General features: G+C 37.4%; 1 protein-coding gene across 16 annotated transcripts in view; it reads right to left on the bottom strand.

The window, feature by feature from the left end:
• Positions 1-2,637: 2,637 nt before the first annotated feature.
• The window catches only part of PAM (peptidylglycine alpha-amidating monooxygenase), a 281,047-nt gene continuing 258,967 nt past the window's right edge, over positions 2,638-24,717 (bottom strand). For 8 of the 16 annotated variants that reach the window (XM_082620652.1, XM_082620650.1, XM_082620644.1 and 5 more), the window contains 9 exons: positions 24,381-24,453; positions 22,855-23,065; positions 22,001-22,201; positions 19,922-20,037; positions 15,285-15,384; positions 13,156-13,209; positions 7,074-7,277; positions 4,113-4,169; positions 2,638-3,469 (listed from right to left, as the gene is read on the bottom strand). In XM_082620652.1, coding sequence (XP_082476778.1) covers positions 3,294-3,469; positions 4,113-4,169; positions 7,074-7,277; positions 13,156-13,209; positions 15,285-15,384; positions 19,922-20,037; positions 22,001-22,201; positions 22,855-23,065; positions 24,381-24,453 — 1,192 coding nt within the window. In that variant the 3' untranslated portion in view covers positions 2,638-3,293. The remainder of the gene's footprint in view (positions 3,470-4,112; positions 4,170-7,073; positions 7,278-13,155; positions 13,210-15,284; positions 15,385-19,921; positions 20,038-22,000; positions 22,202-22,854; positions 23,066-24,380; positions 24,454-24,717) is intronic. The other 8 variants (XM_082620655.1, XM_082620645.1, XM_082620647.1 and 5 more) reach the window with 4 other exon arrangements.

The following is a 24,717-nucleotide window of genomic DNA, read 5'->3' on the forward strand; positions in this document are numbered from 1 at the left end:
CCACTGTGGAGAATAGTATGGACGTTCCTTAAAAAACTAAAAATAGAACTACCATACGACCCAGCAATCCCACTACTGGGCATGTACCCTGAGAAAACCATAACTCAAAAAGACACATGCACCCCAATGTTCACTGCAGCCCTATTTACAATAGCCAGGTCATGGAAGCAACCTAAATGCCCATCGACAGATGAATGGATAAAGAAATGTGGTACATATATACAATGGAAGATTACTCAGCCATAAAAAGGAACGAAATTGGGTCATTTGCAGAGATGTGGATGGACCTGGAGACTGTCATGCAGAGTGAAGTAAGTCAGAAAGAGCAAAACAAATGTCGTATATTAACGCATATATGTGGAATCTAGAAAAATGGTACAGACAGGATAGAAAGCCCAGAGATAAACCCATGCACCTATGGTACAGAGGAACCAGTTTGCAAGGCAGAAATAGAGATACAGATGTAGAGAACAAACGTATGGACATCAAGGGGGGGAAAGCCGTGGAGGGGGGGTGGGTATGGTGGTGTGATGAACTGGAAGATTGGGATTGACATGTATACACTGATGTGTATAAAATAGAAAACTAATAAGAACCTGCTGTGTAAAAAATAAATAAAATAAAATTCAAAAAAAAAATCATGAGGAAACAGATGAAGCCACGCTGTGAGACCCTGTGCAAGACATCTGGCCTGGACTCTTAAAAATGTCCATGTTTTGGAAGAAACATCTGTAAACTATAATTTATGTGAAAATATAGCTATCCACTTGTAGAAATTGGCAAAGTAAAACAGCCATTCTCAAAGACAGTGGTTTTCAACTCTGGCTGCACATTAGAATTACCTGGAGAAATTAAAAAATATGACCTATAGCAATATCCTATGGTAAGCCAATCAAATCAGAATTTCTGGAGGTAGTGTCCAATCATTTTTTTCTTAAATTCCCCAGTGATTCTACTGTGAAGGGATCCATTCCTTTAGGTACTTCCCAGGCAGTGCAATATCTAACTCAATAAATGAAGTTCAGCTAAGAAAAATATCAGTGAAGAGATTGCCCTAAGTCAGTGCAGTTCATTCCAGTCCGCCAGCTTTATTTAAGCCAGGTTAGTAGAATAAGGGTGGTGTTCTAGGACAGGATGGTAATGCAGACTTTCTTTTTCTGGATTTTCTTTTTTATAAGGCCATTTGCTTATATTAAGCATATAATGCCATGTGCTATATTAAGGGACATATGTAAGAACAGACCTGCAAATGTATTCGTCTATTCTATGGATATTGTTGAAGATTTTAATTACACAACATGGTGCTATCTTTCAGAAGATACTTGGGAGCAAATTTTTCTGATCTTATTATCAGGAATTCTAAATGTTTAACTGGCTCATGAATCATGTAAATAGTCAAGTTTTACTTAATGAGCTGCTAGAAAGTTTAGAGCCAAATTCTCCCCATGAACAACTGTAATAACAATTATTCTTGTATACAATTTCCGATTTTTATCTTTGTTTTCCCTTTTTCTTTACCACCTCCTTATAGTTTATCATTTTGATCTAGTTTTCTCTTTTTTTTTTGCATCCATGAGCCACTGTAAAACTGTTTAGGAACAAAATTAGGCATACATAACTTTAAAGATATGTAACTAATAGAGCTGATGATCATAATACAGTACCACAGAAGATGGCTTTAGTGCAAGTCAACTAATTTCCTCAACGTAAGAAAAGTTGAACAGCATCAAAGTCAGCCTATAACATAACACATTCGGATGCTGAAATACAAACATGTAAGATATAGTGAACAGGCACGCATACACCAGAATAGTGCTGTTGTGATTCTACATTTACACGTTTACCACTAACGTGGTGAAAGGGGCATAAAGGAATGGTCAGAGGGAGGAAAAGTGTGTTCTTCATTTGAGAAGGAAAAAAAAAACTTTCAATTAGATCAATTTGGTGTCAATTATGAGGGAAAAAAAATCTAGGTTAAGTTAGATATTTTAAATAACTTAGCTGGAAGACAATTTAATTTTTTTTGCAAAGTATTCTATATTGCTTTCGTGATTAGTCAGTTAAATCTATAACATGACACTAATAAGATACCTGAATTGCAAGTAGGCATTTTGAAGAAAGGGTTCTAGAGTCTGATTATTATAAAAAGAAAAGTTATCAGGTTCTTACTAAATTGCATTGATTATGAAAAAGTTGTTTTACAAGTAATTTGTAATCACTGTTAAGAGCTGAATATTCCTACGAATACATGGGTATTTGGAGTAAAATTATTCTTTAAAAAGAAAACCATTAGTAGTAATCTACACTGATGGATTAATTTGCGTATGTAATTTGAGACACAGGTTTCCTCTTAGCTATGATCACCTTTTATTAAAGTATTTACCTTCTGATTGATATACAGGCAAAAACCCTCTTTGAATTTTAAAAGAAATCCTGGTTTTACACATGTATGTAAACTCTTAGGCTGGTTTTTAATTTATATCAGCTACATAATAAAATGCCATCTTAATTTTAATACATTTCTTTTGGTTGAAGACATTGAATAGGTTTCACTATATCTGTGGTTTGTGTAATTATTACAAAAGTTGTATACAAACCCTGCAAATATGCAAAAATTGCAAAATACACTCTGACAGCTAATGCTCTGAAAACACTTTATTACACAAATTACATTCAGATTCTGAAAATAGTGATCTAACAGTGTAACCTTCTAAAAATAAGACATCCCCGAAACACACCAACTGAGGAAGAAAATTTAAAAAAAGAATTTAAATAGAGACTTTTTTTTCTTTCCCTCGTTGCAATATAATGTTAGTGATTTTAAAAAAATAGAAGGAGATTTAGCAGCTTTGTTGTCATGTAGCACAAAGTTTCTCTTTACTGCCACAGGCTGAGAATGCTGAACAGGAAAGGCACCAAAGAAAGACACTGGCAATGGAGGTGCTATTGGGAAAATACTGTGTTCAAGCAGAGAATGGGGTTATTTACAAACTACAGAAAAGTCTCAAAAATGCAGATGAGCAAACCTTCCATCATTAAATTACTAGTGTGATGGAAGAAGAGAACTGTTTATTCTACGTTCATATAAAGACAATGGCACTGTTATGAACTTTTAGGAAACTCCTCAACTAGAACCAGAAGCCAACTAAATCAAAACGAAGTAAATAAAATGTGTACAGTCCCACACAGACTAGTACAGTTTACAATTAAATACACAAAACGCTAAACGTGCTAAAGGGAAAGGAATCTGGCATTCTTGGCAAATTTCATCAACCTAAATCAAAGCCCCGTTTTCAGGAGGAAGGTGCGGGTACAGGCAGAGGTGCTGAATACTCCTCTTCTGACTCACTTCCGTCATCATCTTTCTCCTGGTCACTTCCCTCCGTGCTAAGGCGGTCAAAGCCTTTTCGGCTATAGCCTTTCCGGCTTGCGAAGAAGTTTCCGAGGTTTAAGCCTCCACTTCCCTTTCCTGCAGAAATCGAACAATGACAGAGGATTGAGGTAACATTTGCACAAATGATTCTCAGTTTCCTTGTAAATTCTTATGGGGATGGGAAAGGGTAGATATTAGCGGGGGGGAAAAAAGTGACATAGAGAGATACTTATCCTACAGAGTCAGAAAGATACGATTCCACAGATTCATTAAAATAAATAAGGGAAAAACCCAAAGCTCCCCAGGATTATGTGTTTCTACAGGATTATTTCAGATTCACTTTTCACCTCCTGCCTTTTCCAGGCTCTCTGGAATGGGCATCCCCTTGAGCAGCTCTTCATTTCAACGACTTTAGGAAAAGGTCATCTTCACCAAGACATGCACTGACACACTGACAGAAGTGATAGAAAATATAGTGAAGACAAATGAAGCCAGATACAAAGGCAAGAGAAGAGAATTCGATAATACAGAAGAGCAAGCTGGGAAAATGAAGCTGGAGAACCTGCACCAGAGCCACACACTTCAGTTGGTTCATGGTTTGCATTCTGGGGATGCTGTGCTGCACACAAGGAGTTTAATTTCCAGAGAGAAAATAAAAAATATCTCCCTGCTTTTTAAAAGACACGCACTTGTTGACTTTGAATCACATGTGAAGGATTCTAAAAGGTCACAGGCATACCTCTAAGTCTTCCCAGAACTCTTCCCGAACTTCCCTCAAGTTTATGTTCAGAATCTGCTAGAAAAAGATGGCATATTTCAAAATGAGTCCCAGACACCTTCCTCAATCCATGGGCTGAACTTTCAACACAAAATAAGGAATTAATTCATGAATGATTAATAACAAGGTCTGGCTCTTGTCTGTATGTATTCTTAGAATTCTAAGGGAAAATAAAGGCAATATATTATTGTGATGTATACAAAGGCCAGAGCTGGGTTTGACTCCTGCCTGTCTCTTATGGGCTGTGCAATCTCAATAAATTACTCCTCTGAGCCTCAGTTTTCTCTTCTGAGAAAAGAGAGATCAATGACAATCTCTACCTCTCTGTAAGGTTTAGATGGGATACTGCATGTGACATGCTTGTAACCGTGCCTGGTACACACACAGTAAATGCTCAGTAAATATTAGTTACATTTATTAGGACAAAAGTCAGTTACCAGTAATGTGTAAAAATTTGGAAGCTTATTACAGTTTTAGGAATATTGGTCTGAGGTTTCTGTCTTTCTATTAAGAACAGTACATGTCCTGCTTGAGAAAGCTTTGGATCCATGTACACCATTACCTTTTTATATAAGACGGAAGCCAAAAAACCTGAAACCCTGAGTACTTTCAGCCATACAAGGTGACCCCAATTCCAAAATTTGGGCTCCCCAAATTCCAGCCCATCTCCATGAAGAATTGACTTTCTTTCCTTAGTTGGAGGCAGAACTCCTTATGGACTTCCTTTCTCTGTGTGCTGTGTATCTCCCTGCACTCTTTGCCCTGCTTCCAACACTCCCTTAAGGGCTATGGTCAGGGAAAGAAGGCTCAAAGTCTCTAACCAGGAGAGGGGGCAGCATCGTGGAGAAAGCTCACAGGCAGAGGACAGAGCAAAGGAAGGAGTTGGTGGGGAGAGAAATAGGCCAGAAGGGAAGAAAATCTGATGAGACCGTTAGAAAGCCAACAAATTAGACTGTAAATTCCATAAGGACGCGGGACAGTCCCTAGTCAGTTTTGCATCCCCTGTGCCTAGGACAGTGTCTGATGTGGAGCTGACATGCTGTAAGGGTGTGCTGAATAAGTGCAAGGGCTTTCATGAGGGTTATTAAAAACCCTGAGAGACTGGATAAGATCTATCAGGAACAAATGTTGAAAAAAGGTGAGAGGCTGATCTACTTTTAGAATTAAATGTATTAGACTGAACCATATGAAACTGTAGTTTTCTAAATAAAACATGATTGAACAATGGCAGTTTCATATGGTTCGACCTGGGTCCCTGTCTTCCCAACACACGCCTGTAAACTCAGTATCCCGGTAACAGTGCCAGGCACGCGTGCTAACAGCAAACAGGAGACACCAAGCCTTCTGGACTCCCCAGCCACTCCTCCTCCATTGTGGGTTGATTACCAACATTCCTGCTACCTGCCCCCAGACCCCATGTGTTCCTGATACTCTGTATTTATCACTGCACTTACCACCCTCTTTTAATACCTTTATGTGTCATTTCTTTTTTATGTGTCATTTCTTTTTTATGTGTCATCTATTCTGTGAGCTCCATTTATTTATTCAGTCATTTTCCCAGTGACTATTTATCAAACCCCTAGTGCCAGGAACTCTTATTTGTGCTGGGGATATATCAGTAAACAAGTAAACATACATGATTCTTGCTCTTTTGAAGCTTCCATCTAACTCCATGAAGATAATGACTACATTTACTTATCTTTGCCTCTGCTTAACACAGTTCCATACCCATAACAAGGGCTCCATAGCAGTCCCTTTTGGGAAGAGTTAGCTGTATTTTTGCAGAGTTTTACTGACTGCAGATGAAAAGCAAAAGAAAGTCCTAGAAAAATTCCCTTTCACAAATTATTAAATTAAATCCTCTGGTTTTGTTTCTGTGTCAGGGCTTTGCCATGGGCACTGAATCCCTGCCATGGTCGCCTTGGCCTGAAATACGATCAGATGCTGTTTCTTGATCAAATGCTTCCTTCCACCCTGGTCCATGGATGCCTTCCCAAGCATAGCTGTAGCCTCCTGCCTTAGGACCTGGGGACCCAGCTAAGGGACTGTTCCTGACAGGTGAGGATCACAAGTTGGATTATTTGTTTATTTATGTGGATACCTTGAAAGGGTCCTATAATATGATAATGATTTGATAAAATACTGACACTAGTATTGGACCCTCCCTTGTTTGGTTAGGGAAGGCTGATGGCCTAAATGATGACTATTTAAAAACTATCAAATGGTTTCTTATAGAAATAGTTGGTTTCCTGAGAGCTGGGGTTTAAGACAAGTACCTTCTATGACTTCTTATGATGTTTATTACTTTATTACCAATGATTATTCCTAATAATTATTGGTGGTATTAATTGAGCACTTACTAAGTGCAGGTACTGTGATAAATGCTTTATGTACATTATTTCAGTTAATCGTTACACAACCTTGTGAGTATTTTATCCCCACTTTATAGATGAAGTGGCTTAGAGAGATTAAGTAACTTGCCCAAGGTCATGTAGCTAGGAGCTAGAGCCAGGACTAGGGAAAAATACAACTTCTAAAAAACTGACCCAGGCATTTTGAGGACTGGGCCTGTTTCTAACAGAAGGGATCTCCTCCTTCCTGACCCTTCAGATAATTTATACTGACTCTACTTATCTACGCAGTTTCATATGGAGACATTAAATGGGTTTAAGCCAACGCTAAAAGGCAACAATAAAGGTTATATTTTAATCTAACTATCTAAAGTTTGAAGCTCCAGATATATTTTCCACTGTGATACTAACTATAGACAATATTTGGAACATAGACAATGTTGAAAAAGGTAGAGAACACAAGAAAAAAAACAACAACACTGAAAAACATCACAACCAAACTTTGAGGATAATCAGGCCAAACATTCTTTCGAAGGTAAGGTTCCAAGTTCAAGGGGCTCATTTTACTTGCCTCCAAAGGCCCTTGATTTTTTCCACCGAATAAATAAGGCAATGGCCAGCAGGACAACCACCGGAATAACCAGAAGGGTTGTAATGAGAATCACGGGCACTCCCGAGCCTGGCTCTTGGATCAGTTTCTGTTTCTCTTGCATCTTCTGCAATTCTGAGGAGGCGGGTTTGTTCTCCATTTTGGTTTCAACAACTGCCTCGGATTCTTCAGGGAAAGAAGAGTTTACAATATTCAACTAACTCAAAGACTCCAAAACCCTCCCACCCGCCCCTACCCAGTCAAATTAACAGCTGCTCATGAAGAACTTATTGAGCTCAATGCATGTGGGGTTCATATTTCAATATCTGCATCTACCGAGCTGGCAATTGTGACTAGCAAATTCCCAGTAAATGATTTTTCACCTTTATATTGGGTTTCTTTGGTTCTTCTCTTTGTTCCCTCTTTTAACTATAATTCCACAAAAGATATATCCTACTTTTGCATTTTTTCAAAGTTAAAATGGACAGGCAGCATGGCGTAGGGGACAGAACTGGCATGCACGGTGGAGTCAGATGAATCTGGGCTCAAATCCCAGTTCTCCTACAATAGCCAGCGTGTGTAACTTTGGGCAAGTTACTTAAGTGACTGTGCCTTGGAAACCTCTGTATAACTGTGATGATGATAACAACCTCCTTCATGAAATTACTGAAGATAAATGTTTATCATAAAAAAGGTGCTTAATAAGTATTTGTTTCCTTGTGTCTTCAGTTTATGAACCTCTTTCATGTTCAATGAATTATTGGTACCTCACATGCATAGTTGCACATATTAATTCTAGAATTATGAAATGGAAAAAGGAACTGTGTCTTTTCCAGGTTGTTTTCTACCATTCCCAGCAAGTTGTAAGTGCACACAGATGCACTGTATGTCCATTTGTTGTTGATGAAAATAACTTACACAACTATTCTGTGATATTGGCAGATACTGGGTAGATATCAGGCCTAAAGTACTGCTTGGGAAATTGATACAATAAAACCATATAAGCAGCTGCAGAAATCTTATTAACTACTGACTTGAAAATGAGGTTGAACCTTGAGGCATTCTTGCCCCCAAGAAGCACATATATGTGTTTGTACAAGAACCCTGTGTGTGAAGGCTGGAAGTCACAACCATGTTTGCCAAAAGGCTCACAGGTTTCTGAACTTCAGCTTCTTGGTGTGCCCTCTGCCCTATGATACAGAGTGCATCATATGGCCTCATGGAAATTTTGACAAAATGGCAGGGATAAGTGGTTTAACATGATCAGGAAAATCTTTGGTTAATATTTAATATGTATGGACACAGCTTAGTAGCTTGCTGGACACTTCTCCAAGGAAGCATTTCTTAAATTACTTAAGGCATTGTAAACACAATTTATGATACACAATTGGGAGGTCCCAGGTTTTTGCCTCAATGTTCTGAGCCAGCCTCCTTCCCAGTCTCAGTTAAATCTATGAAGCACGTACTCTGTTTCAGGTATCGTTCTCATTTAATCATCACACCAAGCCTATGAGTGGGCACTATTATTATCACCATTTTACAGATGGCCTCACAGTCTTCATTTCCTTCCCTGTACTGTGATTAAGGGGAGACCATTATTTCCCTTCCTGTATCCACTGAAGTGGGTCTTGAAACTTCAGTGGGAAAGAAGGAAGGGGATTGGTTCATAGATCTAAATGGTTAATCTTTCTAAGTCTCAGTTTCCAAGAGGAATATGAATGTGATTCTTACTCTTCCTGACCACTAGCTGTTTTGTCTTTTTCTTCACTGTTGTACAAAAGGTATACAAATTGTTCTATATTTAAGCTTGTTCTATATTTAAGCAAAAAATAACAATAAAGAGATGATAGGATTAAAAAATATAGGCCAAAGATATAGATTGGTAGTCAAGAACTTGTTGCCTTGGAAGAAGGGTTTATTTCTATTTGAAAGTGACTATAATCAGAGTAATTACATAGCACTTTCTACCTGTCATTCAGTGGTTTACCTACACCTAAGTCATTGGCTGTACCAGTTCATATCTAGTTTCATCGATAAGGCAGAGCTAGGATCAGGCTCCAATAAAAGGAAAGAAGAACTATGAAGTAGGTGACAGGCTAACAGAATCATTTTACCATTCATAGTAAGTATGCTGAGAATGAGGTAATGAACTTGCTAAGATACGCACACTGCACTTTAGAAATTCTTGATTTCCACATCCCTTCTGTATGCTGAGTGCCATCTACTAAAAATAGTTGAACTTTCTAACTTTTGGAACCAGCTGAAGTATGTTTAGATTTTAAAAGATGCTCTACATTTTAAAGAAAGAGGATAAAAAATTTTAATTTCCCAATATAAAAGAAGAAATTGCTGCTCTTCTTAGAAGCCTTTATAAGTGGAGTAAAAAGCCTAAAAAATCGTTATCTCTTAAGAGACTAAGAATTCCATTCAAAGCGTAAAGAGCAATCTAAATTCTGTCACTTTTACTCTTTATCCTAAATTCTTTAATTAAAACCCCCAGTAATTTAGAGCATCCCTGATGAAGATGGAATGGAGAAGCTCTAAGATTAGCCAGGACCTGGGGCTTCTGGAAGGTGGGGGTACCCCATGTGACATTCTCCTATATAAGAGGCCAGATGTATTCAATCTGCAACAAAATATGTATTCAAACAAGCTTTCTTGGAATCTCTAGAGATACTTGGAAATAAAAAGAATTTTGAAAGCTGATGTATAGGAAGCTTTTTCCTTCTTCTTTAAAGCAATGCATTTAGAAAGGGAGGCTAGGTGCACTCCCATGTGAGCTCACACACACAAGCACATGCATGTCTCTCCCCCCTTGACAGAAGGGGAGAAGCCCAGAGATCACTTGGAGTAACTGGGACAGGAAAGGAGAGACATTCTTAATACAGCAACATAGCAATTATGACCCAGTCCCTCACAGATGGAACTGAAGGCTGTAGACGGCATACCGGCAAGTAACATGTTAGAAGACATGAAAAGTACATATAGCACCAATGAGATTACAGGCATACTTTGGAGCTACTGCAGGTTCAATTCTGGACCAACTCAATAAAGCAAATATTGCAATTAAGCGAGTCACATAAATTTTTTTGTTTGCCAGTGTATATAAAAGTTATCTTTACGTTATACTGTAGTCTATTAAGGGTGCAACAGCATTATGTCTTAAAAAACAATGTATATACTTTAATTAAAAAATAGTTTCTTGCTAAAAATGCTAACCATGATCTGAGCCTTCAGCGAGTTCATAGTAGTAACATCAAAGATGGTGATCACAGATCACCATAACAAATAATATTGAAAAAGTTTGAAATATTTCAAGAATTTCCAAAATGTGACACAGAGACACGAAGTGAGCAAATGCTGTTGGAAAACGGCGCCGACAGACTTGCTCAATGCAGGGCTGCCATAAACCTTCCATTAGTAAGAAACACAAAGTGCGTATCTGCAAAGTGCAATAAAACGAGTATTCCTGTACTCATTTTTTCGTTTGTTTGTTAAATGCAATGTGCTTCCCCTACAATGTGTTGCTCTCCATAAGGTCTAAGATGCTAACTGCTAAAAACAGAGAATTTATTTTTATTTTCTTAAGTCTGATTTGCCATCATCATCTTGTACGGTGGGGGTGGGGAAGGGGTGAAGGGCTATGCTTTTGGTGGGATATTGGCATATCTATTTTTTTTTTTTTTTTTTTTTTTTTTTTGCGGTATGCGGGCCTCTCACTGTTGTGGCCTCCCCCGTTGCGGAGCACAGGCTCCGGATGCGCAGGCCCAGCGGCCATGGCTCACGGGCCCAGCCGCTCCGCGGCATATGGGATCCTCCCAGACCGGGGCACGAACCCGTATCCCCTGCATCGGCAGGCGGACTCTCAACCACTGCGCCACCAGGGAGGCCCTGGCATATCTATTTTATCCCTAGTAACTTTATTCGAAAGTTTCAATCCCTTTCCTAAGTTTCTATCATCACAAATTCTCTCATCCCTGAAACTCCCTGAGAACACAACACTGGTTCTGAAACTCTATTACTGATCGGTTGTGTAACCTTTCACAGCGGGGATGAGTGTCATCAAAGGTTACTCGAATTTCAAAATTTACAATTACCATGTATCTACAGGGCTGTTAAATCTGGGATGGTGTTTCTCCCTCTCTTTGTAAGAGGTGGTTTAAATTAAGCTTCCAGATTTTGATAAAAGACAAACTCTTGGAGATCCAGAATGATTTATATTCCTTTTTGTAATAAGAAAATAATCTTTTAAAAAAAAGTTTAATGAGAGTCATACAGAATCAAAGAGGACTAGAACAAGTTCATTTGGGTTTGGCTATTCCTAACTATTAAAATGGAACTGTCATGACAAGGCATTTCAATTAAATTGACTATTTGAGCTGCTGAGAGGTTTCTTGACCAAACAGACTCAGTGGTGTGCAGGAGAGAGGATGTAGCCAATGGGTGAGATTAGTGTGGTTGGGCTGTTCACAGCAGGTCAACCAGTATAGTCTCAGAGTTTTGGTGGGATCTATTTAAATAGAAATAGTCTGAGGCCACTTCAAAATACCAGAGATTTCACAGTAAACTGCAACCATCTGCAACCTGTAGTTCCTGGAAGAATTTATGGTGAATGAATTGGTGGTATTGATCTCTCCTCAGCAGTACAGTAATAGTGGTTAAGAGCATAGCTTTGGTGCCAGACTGGTTTAAATTCTGGCTCTACCATTTAATATCTTAGTAGTAATTCTGATCCTCAATTTTCTCACATATGTAAAATGGGGATAATAGCAATTATCATATGGTTGGTGCAAGGATTAACCTTAATTCTCTGTATAGCCCATTTTTTGTGCTCCACAAATGATAGCTCTTACTAATAACAGTATCTTTTCCAATGTCTTTATTCCAGGGCGAATAGAACTTATCGATAACTCTTTACATAACAATAACAGAAAAACAGCAGATCAGGAACTTCTTCAATATGTGTAGTATGAATGTCACTCAGTAGTGTCACCTGGGTAGAATCTCTACAAATGCCAAACAGTTGCTATTTATTTATTTTATAATATTATCTTAGCCCTTTCAACCTTGAGCCGGCTATATTTTCTTATCTGCCTATATAAAATCCCTAAACTGCCTCTTGGTTCTGGCTTCTTTTCCTCTCTTTTCCACCTGCTTTCATGAAAAAGGAAAACAAGTAAGCCTAGGCTTAAGTCTTAATATCTGGGAGAATCATTTGTAAAGCAACTAAGAATTGAATCACTTTGCTACTTAAACATTAGGAACACATCTAGTGAGTTCTTAACTACACGACAATGTCAAATCCCTGAAAATAATAGAAAATGTATAAATATAAACTGATCCTAAGAAAGGGAGAAAATAATTTGACTGGGATTCCAAACGAACCCAGTAGTTTTGCCAGTAGCTAAATTCCATCTCCCCATGTCTTACAATACATACCAATGATATAATACTTATTTCTATATATGAATATGCATGTATGTATGTACACACACACACAGAGTCCTTATAGGCTATAAGTCTCTTGAAGTCAGGCAGTTTCATTGCTGTAGTGTCTTACACATAGATGACCCTCAGTAAATGTTGGGGGCTGAATGGTACTAAGACTGGAGCTTAGGGAGCAGCTAATCTTTTCAGGCCGCTATATTATTAACTCTCCAAAGATATTTTTCACTCTAAAGATTAGAGCCCATTGAGGAAGGCCTTTCCCAGCATGCTGGATGTTATTTTTCTACTTGCCTGAGGTTAAAATACTTCCAAAAGTGACTGACTGACTTTTTTTCCTCTCTGAATGCCTCTGACCCACTTGTTGTAGATTTCTTACAACCCCAATCACTTTTCATCACTTGAAATCAGTGAGTTTGAGCTCATTATTACTATTCCATTTTATCAGAAAAAGCAGTGGCAGCATGCAGGTTTAAAGGCTCAAGTACATAGTAGAAGTTATAGATAATTTATCAGATTATATTTTTGGCCTGATAATTTTTAAGTGCAATCAAGAGTCATAAAAGAATTCAACACAAATAGGCTTGGGTTTCATAGTCACAAGAGGAATCTGACCAACCTTTGATTTCCTGGACCTCAATGCCAGCCTTTTTAACTGATCGATGTTCCATTTCTGTAACACAGAACAGCAAGGAGAGAGAAAATCAGAATCCCCAAAAAGAATATTTGAAAACTTAATTTGGTATTAATTTTTCTCAGTAGATAATATTTCTTTAATTCATCAAATACATTATTATATTAGAAAAGAGTTTGATACAAATCACTAATTAGGTGCCAGGTCCATGAATCCTGGATACAATCCTCCTAGGGAAAGCTGAAATAATATTTCTAAGGTCTTCATATCTAAAATGAGATTTTCCATGTGGAGTTTACAATTCTGTATTGTTTCTGAAATATCAAGTAGTTCTGTTTTCATGTGGACATCTTAGACTGACTACTAGTTCTGCCATGTTTGACTATCAGTCTTCTAGTTGACAAATTGATTTGACTAGTTAAATACTACAATATAAATACACAAGACACTTGTTTAGTCTTCTATGGCAGTCTTATTGTTCCCAAGGTACTGTTTTTTCCAGATTTATTATTTGGTTGCATTCTAGACTGTGCAGAAGGCTTTTTCTCTTTCATAGCTGAATGCTGTATTGTAGTGCTTCTCAATCAGGGGATATTTCAAAACAACTTGGGAAGTCTTTCCAAAATACCCATATTATAACCCTTCTTCTTTCTATAGATCTTGAATGGGGTCTGGCCATGTGTGCTTTGAAAACCTTCTCCAGGTGACTTGGATATGCATCTCTGTTTAGTACCAGCCGCTAGTGTGGAATAATGAGCCTTAGACGGGAATCTTAACGAGTTCAAGTATCATACTCCTATCTGTAAAATGAAGATACTAGTTAGATTTCCGAAGTTTTTTCCATCTTGAAAGGTATTTATTCATTTTTTATTCTGAAAAGCCTGGGTTCAGTCATGCAGTTGGGAATTATCCATCTCTCTTTGCTTTCCTGTCTGCCTATACCTTCTGGTTCTTCTTTGAGGAGGCAGGTGGTAGGAGAGGCACACTTGCAGGGGAATGTGCAGCTACTGCTGGAGGGGAAGAGTCCATGGGCACCTCTGTGAACTCAGCCCTAACTGGGTCCTTATTACAAAACAGCAAAAATTACTCAAAGGACAATTCTGAAGACAACGGTTACCAAATTTACTTGGGCTCCAAGACCTGTACAGTATATGATTAAAGTTTTTGACTCATGATTTTACTCTTCTTTGTTATACCTTGTATTTTTTCCTTGTTGTAATTTGCATTTTTCCTTATAATAAGTAGTATTTCTTATCTTCATCAAGTCCACAAGTCTTTATTATTTCTCTATTTAAAACTGCTGTTGTAGGTCCTGATACCTCAAATTTATTATCTGCAATTCTTTTCCTTAACCTCATCTTCTCCTACTGTTTGGACCCTGCCATATTTTAAAAGCATCTCTGGACACTGAGGTTTGTGGCTTCCTAAGCATTTGGTACTGTTCAATTTAGAAAACTTAAGTTTTTAGTATGATATCAGTAGCTATGTTAGTATACTTTTTAAGAATTAGAAATAGTGCCCGAATTGCAATTAGAAGTCTCCAAACTATATGGCCTGATCCTAATAGAGAAACTCTTCTGTCCCCAGACACACTTTTGGAGTTACATGAAAACATAGTTCAGTATTTTGCACAAGCTTTAGTCTAAAGGGAAAATGCAGAGGGCTTCCTGTTTGGGATGATATGTGTCTGGCTCAGATGCTGGTCTTCCAAGATGCTCAGCAGCTACTGAGAGCTGAAGAGCCACGTGGGAAGTGATGCCTCAGTCAGGCCCTCTGCTTTGCCAGAGTCATCTCCTCCTTCTGGAACTAAGCTGGAATTAACATTGGCTTTCAATGTAACAGACATTACTTCAGGCATCAAGAATTTCCTGTGGAATATCTGTGGAAACAAGGGGATAACTGCCAGCAGAAAAAAAAAAAAAAGTATCTTTCCGCTTTTAAAACAGTTAATCCCTGAAATGACTACCAACAGGTCTTTTAACAACTGCCAGTCATACCGTGATTTCCTACTCTACTCCTAGCAATAAAAAGAGATGGACATGCAAATTTTTTGACGTGTTTTTAAGCAATAAAACTGAGGGAAAATGTGGACAATAATGCTGTAAGAGTCATACTTTCAGTTGAGGTGAACTTCCACACGGTATTGGTGTGAGCGTCTCCAACATACACGGTCCCATCTTCAGACGCAGTGATGTCATGAGGCATGTCAAAGTGCTGCCAAAACAAGAAGCACATAGTGTGGTGGTGAGCCTATACTTGAGTTCTTTATGAAAAGGCAGACAAACACAGTATAGCACACAAGAAAACCATAAGCATGTTACTCAAACCAGAGAAACAATGATTCCCAACAAAGCAACTCTAGGCCAAAAAGAGTCATCCCTTCACGCACTGGGCACTGCCTCTGCCAGACATAATTCTGTGTGCTGGGAAACACTGAGGCAGCCTCATCACTGACTTTCAAGTCTTTTAAGAAGTGAACATTTACAAGCAGATTATTTTTTTTACACTCTTGATTAGTTGGTGTTCATTATTTACCTAATTATTTATATTTATAAATAATATTTTTTGCCTTCATATTTCTTCTACCTTTAGTCATTGTCAAATGTGCCTGTTTTAATTTATACAACTAAAAAGGACCAGGTCTTAATTTTTGTTATTATTCTCATCAAGCTATCATAAGCTTCCTTAAAAAGTATTTTTATATTACTGATAAGAGGAATCATTTCAAAGATTCAGGACATTCAGATTATTTCTGAAATGCATACTAGGCGATAAGCAGTAAGGTCGGGTTTTCTACTCTGAAGCCCAGTGTTGACAATATTTTTGGTCAGCAAAGGAAACAAACTGAGTGTGCCCTTCAGTATTTCCCGGTTTTTGTACTTACTTCAGATACACTGGTGTTTTAATATGTCTTTCTTCATGACACATTTCCATACTAAATCATGCCATCTCAATCATGAGGACACATGAGACAGGGGAGCCCTTTATGTGACTTTATCGGGGTCACCGAGTTAGTTTCTTGAAGAGCAGGCTTAAAATGTGCTGCTTCCATTTCCATCTGTCTACTGCAGATTTCAAGGGTGCCACGTGTTGGCTAGTTGGCAGGATGTGGATGATTTTTTTCATCTTTGAGGCCAGGAGGCCTGCTTGAGTGTACCATTCTCAAAAATATGATCAGTGAGTATGAATAGGAACATTATCCTGACTTATGGGCTTACCAGATAGCATCTGTCCACTTTGGTTTGCTGAGTACAAAGGGAGCTAATGAGGCAAACTCCTCTTCTTAGCCCACTGTAGGAGGGGCAGAATACATGCTTTGGAGAAACTACTGTGCTTTGAAAATCAGCAACAATTTGTCACATTGAAAAGAAAAATGAGACAGCCATGCTGAGGAGGCTCATTCCTTCAAACTATCAAATGAGCTTGACAAATGTGCAGGAGAAGGACAGAGAGCCAGAAATCAAAACACTGCCTTGCTGAAGTCTCCCAAGCCAGTCGTTAAATGTTCATCTTTATTTTGGGTTCAGCTGATAGCTGGCAACAGAATTGCATGTCACAGGGAGTTCTTCCTCTATGCCCAAATATGTTTTTAGAAACTGCTTTGCAAAAGATGTGGTTGTAAAGTACTTCATATTTTCTGATGGGAAAAATATTATAATAGGTGGAGAAACAAAGGTGAGGGGGTAATGTTTGAACTATTCATTGGTAAGGACTCTGCTTTAAATTAATCACAATATGTCATCAGTTCAAGGCTAGAATAACAATCAACCTCTATCTGTGGTTCTCAAACTGAACCAGGGAGACAGGGGTTCAGCTGGAAATATTTTGGGGCCACAGGAGCGGTTCAGGGGGAAGCTTAGTGATGGGACTTTGGGACCTCTATTCCTACTGCAATCACAGGCACTCAACTATAATCTTTTAAATGAATTATTCTACTGCTCTGTGTCATTTGAAACAAAATTATGCTGTAAGATTTAGTGTTAGGTTTTAAGACTTCAGAGTTGGACAGATTTAAAGATCTACTCTAGGCTTTGAAATCTTCTCTTGAGGTACTTCTCCCTAACAAAATAAAAGTGATCAGAGAAAAGAATGATAACAACTTCCTGGGCATCTGGTGACACAGCCCAGGGCAATTTGACCTCAAAATCTTATATTCTGTCTTAAAAATTCATAAGGAATTTGTGTTCTCCATATCCTATGTTTGCATTAACACAAAATAATGTTTAAACTTACTTCATATTAAGCAAAATCATTCTCTAAGAAGTTGTACCAAGTTATGTTATGGTTTAATATATCCCGTGGCCTCAATATTAAACACATTTTTGAGTCAAAAAGACCTGAGTTTAAGATCCAGGTGTGCTACTTACTGTGTAGCTTTAGATATGTAATTTCACTTGTGTGAACCTTAGGCTCAGACACTGTCAAATATTGTGGTTTTAATCTCCATTATTAAGGTTGGAGAAATAACACGAATCTGGAGTTACTATTCCCTTCTTTCTATCTTTCTTATTTATTTTATTTTTTGGTATGGAGCAGTGGGGATTATTCCTTTCCTTTTCCACATGAGCATCCGTGCAGGAGAAAGAAGACAAAAAAATGCCTGCCTGAAGGGTGTATGAAAGCCGATGACAGGGACCATAGTCTTTGCTATGATTATGGGAGTAAGAATGTGAGGGGCAACTATGTATCTTTTGCCCTCAGAACTTTTTGACACCATCTGATAGAATCATCTTCTTTATTGTCCTACTGTCTCAGCTTCCCTGCATAGAGATAAAGATGGAGATCATACATTCAGACCTAAACATTCCTAAAGAATGTAATAGAAGAGGGAGAACTGAAGTATATGAGGAGATAAGTAGTGGACAGGTACGAACAGCAGCATAGACACATCATGTAAAACTTGACTTTTGACTTGCAGGAAAAATCACTTCTTACATAGGAGTCGATACACCATATTATTCCCTTCACCCAAACTTAATCTTTGTGATGATAATCTAATTAAGTGAAAATTCTGAGAGATTCATAAACCGGTTTCAGTTTACTGAGTCAACACAGAACACATTTCTATGTTTTGGTGTAATATCAAGTCTTGTTTATTGAAAGGAAAAGCAAATTTCATCTTGGAGTTAGACTCTCTTTTCAGGTTTGCTGTATTGACCCATATATTGTGACTTATTCATTGCTGAACGTCTGATGAATACTGATGTTTAGGCACAAGGCTGTCTGAAATTTTCATTCAGGGCTGCTCACATTTTTACGAGAGTACGGCTCATTTAGAATCTAGCCTCTAGCTTAGCACTTAGTGTTGATTTCTAGATGAATATTTGAATTAAAAGTTAATATCCTGATTGACATAGTTCATTATTATTAAAAGAACAATCAAGCAAACACTGTGTTAATGCAAAGTGAAGACCTGAAAGGAAGTGAAGTATCTCACTTTCTTTATCAATAGATATGAAGAAGCTCAAGGCAGCGAAACAATGAAGATCAGATAATCAGTCAGGACGTGAAACACTACTGAGGTAAAATACCTATTATCAATGTAATGAATTCCTTTCTGAAGGGCTATTATGATTGGATATTTGATTGCTTATTGCTTTTCAGGTGAAATACTTCTACGAAATGTCCTGTTTGTTATGTATCAATAGAAACTCCAAAAAAAAAAAAAAAAAAAGAAATTTGTACAGGAATCTTTACTCCAGATTCAGTTTGGTTCAACTTGGATCCTGTAAGTTTTGTTAAACTTCAACTGAGGGAAAGGCTGTGCCCTGTTCTGTTCACCATCGTATCCTTAGTATCTAGCATAATGCCTGACACAGAATAGGTACTTAATAAATAGCTCTAGAATGAATTTTAATAAATCCCAGACTGGCTGTCAGTGTTCTAACATTGGCATTGTAAAGTTTTTTCTTTTTTTAAGCTAGCAAATTTGGTGTCTTAGAGAATACTATAAGACTTTGAGTATGGAAATACGGTTTATCCAGTGGCTTACGACAGTTGCATTTTGATCCATCAAAGCTGATAAATCTTTACAAATTTTGAAAAATAACTCTTATTTGCAGCATTTCAGCTAAAATCTATGTACCACAAGCACATTCAGGCAGTGTATATGAGCATTCTGATCATTTTGGCTATCATTTTGCAAAGAAAGCAAACTGAGGAGACAGAGGGCTATGGGCACACTGCACCACGGTCACTGTGTTTGTAAAAAGCACTGTTAGAATAAACAGTGGTATACCATTGTGAGGTCAAAACTAGACTTTAATCTTTTACCTAAACCAAATCTCTAGAACTTGAATACATTCTAAGGAGTGTTATTTTCAAGTCTTGTTGCTCAGTGTAGTCACAGCATAAAAAAAGCAAACACGATTTCTGTTGAATCTAAGAGAACTATAAAATTATAGTTTAACATATTGTGGTATCTTCTTTACTTGGATGAAACCAGGAAAAGACTTACATTTTAGATAATCTAACTGAAGTGAATTTAAACCTGCTCTTGTGTGCAAATCAACTAAGAGCCTTAGAATCGCGTACAGTGTTAATTTGCATCTGAAGAAGTTCACTGAGGAATAGATAAGGACATTTATTCTAAATAAAACATAGTATACAGCACTCCCATCAACCTCACTAAGAAAGTAATCACATGTCCTTTAAGTTTTTAAAAAATTATTCAAGTATAAATCGAATTCCAAGATTCATATTTTAGTTTTATTCTCATGAAAACTGATACATAGTTAATGTATGTGAATACCTTGCGCACTGGCTTGAAGACATCTATAATTTCCCCACTGGAAAAGTTCATCACAAATCCTTGTACAGGTTCTTGGTCCTCAAAGTAAGGCTTCCCATTCACCGCAAAGAGCAAACCTGTGACAACATATCCAGTCAACCTTCCTTTAAAATATGGATAAGACTGGCTTTTCAATACATGTGTGTACATCACACAAACAAGAAATGTAGGGTCAACCTGGTTCCTCCAATTGGCAACAAAAGTAGAAAACAAAATACTTAGCAGATGTCTCTTTCTGAGTAATAAGATAAGGAGTTAGGAGACTAACTTCCTTGTAATAGAAAAACCAGGAACTGCAAAGCTTGTTCCACTTAGGAAGCCAGTAGAAATCAGGAATACATAGATATGGAGGAGATGACATAGGTAGAGGAATAGATATATAGACATCACAGGTATTCTAAATAGGGATGGGAAGAGTCAGGTTATTTAAGGCAATCATTTTGGGGTATCAGATCTTTTAAAAAATATGTAATATCTACTATAGCTACAAGTAGAATCAAAGAAAAATATGCAAAGAAAGTGAAGTTACACTGTAGATAGAAGAATGATCCGATTTTAAACAACTAACACTTGAAAATGTGAGACGCATATTTCAGATTATCAAAGACATTTTTTCTAATTAAAAAAATTAGACCATCTTTTTATATTAATTCCATGAATACTCTTCGAAGTAAACTTATATTTCTTAGTATAGTAGTGTTTATCCAAAATAATGGAAACTGTGATGTTTTGGTTAAATAAATACTTCAGATGATTGAATATTATGTTTTAAAGAATTAAAACACTAAAATATACATAATACTAAACCAGTGTTGAAGGGTTTTTCATCTTTCTTTAAGGATTTCAGGATAGGGGTCTTTAGCACATCATATTAAGAAAAAATCAACACTATCAACATCAATTACTGTTGTGTAACGTTGTAGAGAGAATTCCAATTATAATACACTTTGTCTTTTGCTGAGATTCTCTTTTTAACCAGATTTCCTCTCATCTTTTCTCCTGACGTTTTTCCTCCTCATATTTGATTTATTTTTTTTCATTATGAACTGGATCACCCTCTTTGTTAAGTAAATGGTCTTGCCAAATTTATTCTTTAAATATGAGGTAAAAACCAACATGAGAATTTATCTTTCATTGACAGTAATGAGTCCTTTATTACTTTCTTTTATTACTTATTCCTTAGTGAAGCCAAACTTGTTCCTATTTCAGTCACTTGAGTCCCTTTATTCCATATCCTAAATAAATTGGGGGCTGCCTCAGAAGATAGTAGCCATACACAACTTTAATAGCATAAGAAATATAAATATTATAGTGATAACCATGTAGTTAATGCAACTTTAATATAGGTATAGATATATTTACTAAATATATTGCAAAAATTGTATATAAATTCTAGAAATATATTTTCAGTTGTTCAGTATTCTTGACATAAAGAAATCTTATGCTAACTTACTTTTTAATATGAATTAAGTGAATCTTATTTTGTAAGTTTGGATTATTTTTCTGAGTTCCTTTAAGTCAAGAAATCTATTTTGAAAATGAGAAAAAAATTCCAGATTTCACTGATCATTTCTCCTGACATTTACACATAAGCCTCACTTACGTCACCTATTTATCTTAAAAAAACTGTCTGACACTCTTTAAAAAAATGTGAAGCAGAAGTATGTTGAATACAGGTTTTATCAACATATACCATCTGTTGATGATGTGTGAAGACATAATATTAATCATTTAATAACTAAAGCAAATGACCATAATTAAGGAAAAATAAAAATCAACGTTTGGGAACAATTTTTTAATCCATCGCAAACAGTTGCTAAATCTTTTGAGTTCTTCATTATTTCCATATAAAGAACAGTGGCACTTGAGTTGAAAATGATTTACAATGCACTAACAGTTTTAAATATTTTAAGATCTGATATATAAGTCATCTTTAATCCCTTAATAAAAAAATTACAATAAGAGCATATTAAGATAAGACAAACACTTTTTAAGAATAGAGTGTAGTATGAAGAAACACAAAAAATAAAGATGAGATACCTGGTATATATGAAATTGCAAATACATTTCTTCCAAATGATGCATGCTTAATCTCTCGCACAAATTCTTTGGTGTCAGTTTTAAAACACTGGATCCGACCGTTTTCCCTGTCTGCCACACATAATTGGCCCAAATGAGGTACTAGGGCCAAGCTGTGAGGAACACTGAACTGGCCTGGTTTAGGATTGCTCTCAGTAGACTCTACAGAACAAAGAAAAACCTCAGATTTACAATTTGTAAAATCACCTAAAGTTTGACTCTAAAGTTTTATAATTTTCAAAATTCATGATGGTAGGGCTTCCCTGGTGGCGCAGTGGTTGAGAGTCTGCCTGCCGATGCAGGGGACACGGGTTCGTGCCCCGGTGCGGGAGGATCCCACATGCCGCGGAGCGGCCGGGCCCGTGGGCCATGGCCGCTGAGCCTGTGCGTCGTCCGGAGCCTGTGCTCCGCAACGGGAGAGAGGCCACAACAGTGAGAGGCCCGCGTACCGCAAAAAAAAAAAAAAAAAAATTCATGATAGTAAACCACTAAGTATCTGGAACCAGGGGAAAAATAAGTTAAAGCAGTTAATATCTCTTACCCACAAACACATTACAGATTTTCTCCCTATTTGGACAAACTTTAAAGTTTTTGGGTAGAATTCTTTTTCCTCTTATAAGACTCTGTGTGTGTGTGTGTGTGTGTGTGTGTGTGTGTGTGTGTGTGTGAACAGCCAACTGGATGCATAAGGAGGCCCTGTTTTCCTCACTCCAGGGGACAATTATATCCTAAAGAATGTGAGGGGTGGCCAATCTCTTGTTCCTAATGATGTTGGCCAATAATTATAATTAGAGATCAAGAGTCTTACTGAGTACCTTCTCCCCACTGTGTGATGAACTTTCCACTTGGTGAAAACTGCACAATCCGACTGTTGCAGTAACCATCTGATACATAGATGGTTCCTGTGTCTGGATCCACAGCCACATCAGTAGGTTGACAGAAGTGATTCTGGTCACTGCCTGGTTGCATGCTCTTTCCCAGGATTAACAGAGGGGCTTCTTTATTGTTTGCATTCAGTTTGAACACCTTTTAAAAAAAGAACAAAAGCCTTACCCACTTTGCATGGTTATAATTGACACACACCCACCTGACTAAGGCAATCAGAGTGTAAGCTTTCAGAGACTTATTTAAAAGCAGGTACTTTTCAGAACTGGATGGCACTCTAGAAATCATCTGGTCTGATTCCTTCATATGAAAAATGAGGCTTATAGAGATTAAGTGACCTGCCCAAGGTCATCTAGGTCATTAGTGGTGAATGGAGACTAGTATGGACGTCCTGTTCCACCCATCCCCACACTTCCTTTTTGTCTTTCCTTAGCTAATAGTAGAACGCTCTCCAGACAATACAAGAGCAATAAATGTTTACTGAGATGATGTTTGAAGACTAGCTATGCCTTCTGAGCTCTAGTTTCTTTTCCTACTTCTTTCCCATCTACTCATTAAACAGGTATTAAACATGAGCTTATCTTTTAAGGGAAAGACATTATGATATATACCCTAATGGAAATATAACTTCCTTTAAAAAGAACAAAGATTTGCTGTTTTACATATAAACGTATATACTAGAGACTTTGGCTCAATTTATAGAAGATTAAGGTAGCTTAAGAAAAATACATAAAACACATAAAGTGATTTAAAAAAAGAACTAAGACCTGAGGACAGAGGAAAGAAAAGCAGATATGGAAAGCTAAGGAGGTTGGGAGAGCCCAAACAGTTGGTAGAGTGAAGCTTCACATCTGGCCCTAAGATTCCTGCCAGCCACACAGAGAAGGGTGACTTGATCATTTACATGTAAGTTTTTCCTAGCACTGAGTTCTAAAAGTACCATTTCAGATATGGCTGTTCCATTCTTCTGTTATAAACGTTCTGGGTCACAAAGAGAGACCCAGGGGGTGGTGGTGGTGGAATGAACTGGGAGATTGGGATTGACATATATACACTCATATGTATAAAACAGATAACTAATAAGAACCTGCTGTGTAAAAAAATAAATTAAATTAAAAAAAAAAAAAAAGACCCAGGGCTTCCCTGGTGGCACAGTGGTTGAGAGTCTGCCTGCCGATGCAGGGGACATGGGTTCATGCCCTGGTCTGGGAAGATCCCACATGCCGCAGAGCGGCTGGGCCCGTGAGCCGTGGCTGCTGAGCCTGTGCTTCCGGAGCCTGTGCTCCCCAATGTGAGAGGCCACAACAGTGAGAGGCCCGCGTACCGCAAAAACAAAAAAAAACAAAAAAAACAAACAAAAAACAAACAAACAAAAAAAACACCCAGACAACTCCAGAGCATTTGAAAGCATAACTTCATTAACTTCTATTTGAATAACTGCCAAATGGAAGATTACCTGATGAAGAGCCACATCTGTGACCCAATAATTTCCATCTTTATCTATACTTAAGCCATGTGGCAAGTAAAACCTGCAAAATAAAGATAATTGTCTTAGTTATATAATTACTCCCAAAGCATACATGAGAGGAAATTTTTTTGCTAATTAATTTGTAAAGGCAATATAAATTTAAAAACTGATAAATGTATACCTGTATTACTAAAGACCAAAATGAATGGTTAAATGAAAATACCCATTTTAATAGAGACCTCTTTGTGAAAAATCTTAAGTGGTATTTAACCATCTAAAGATCTATAAATGAAGCCTAAGTATCAATTACAAATATTATCAAGTA

This window comes from Mesoplodon mirus (genome assembly GCF_964341445.2).
Source record: "Mesoplodon mirus genome assembly, chromosome: 5".
NCBI lineage: Eukaryota > Metazoa > Chordata > Mammalia > Artiodactyla > Ziphiidae > Mesoplodon > Mesoplodon mirus.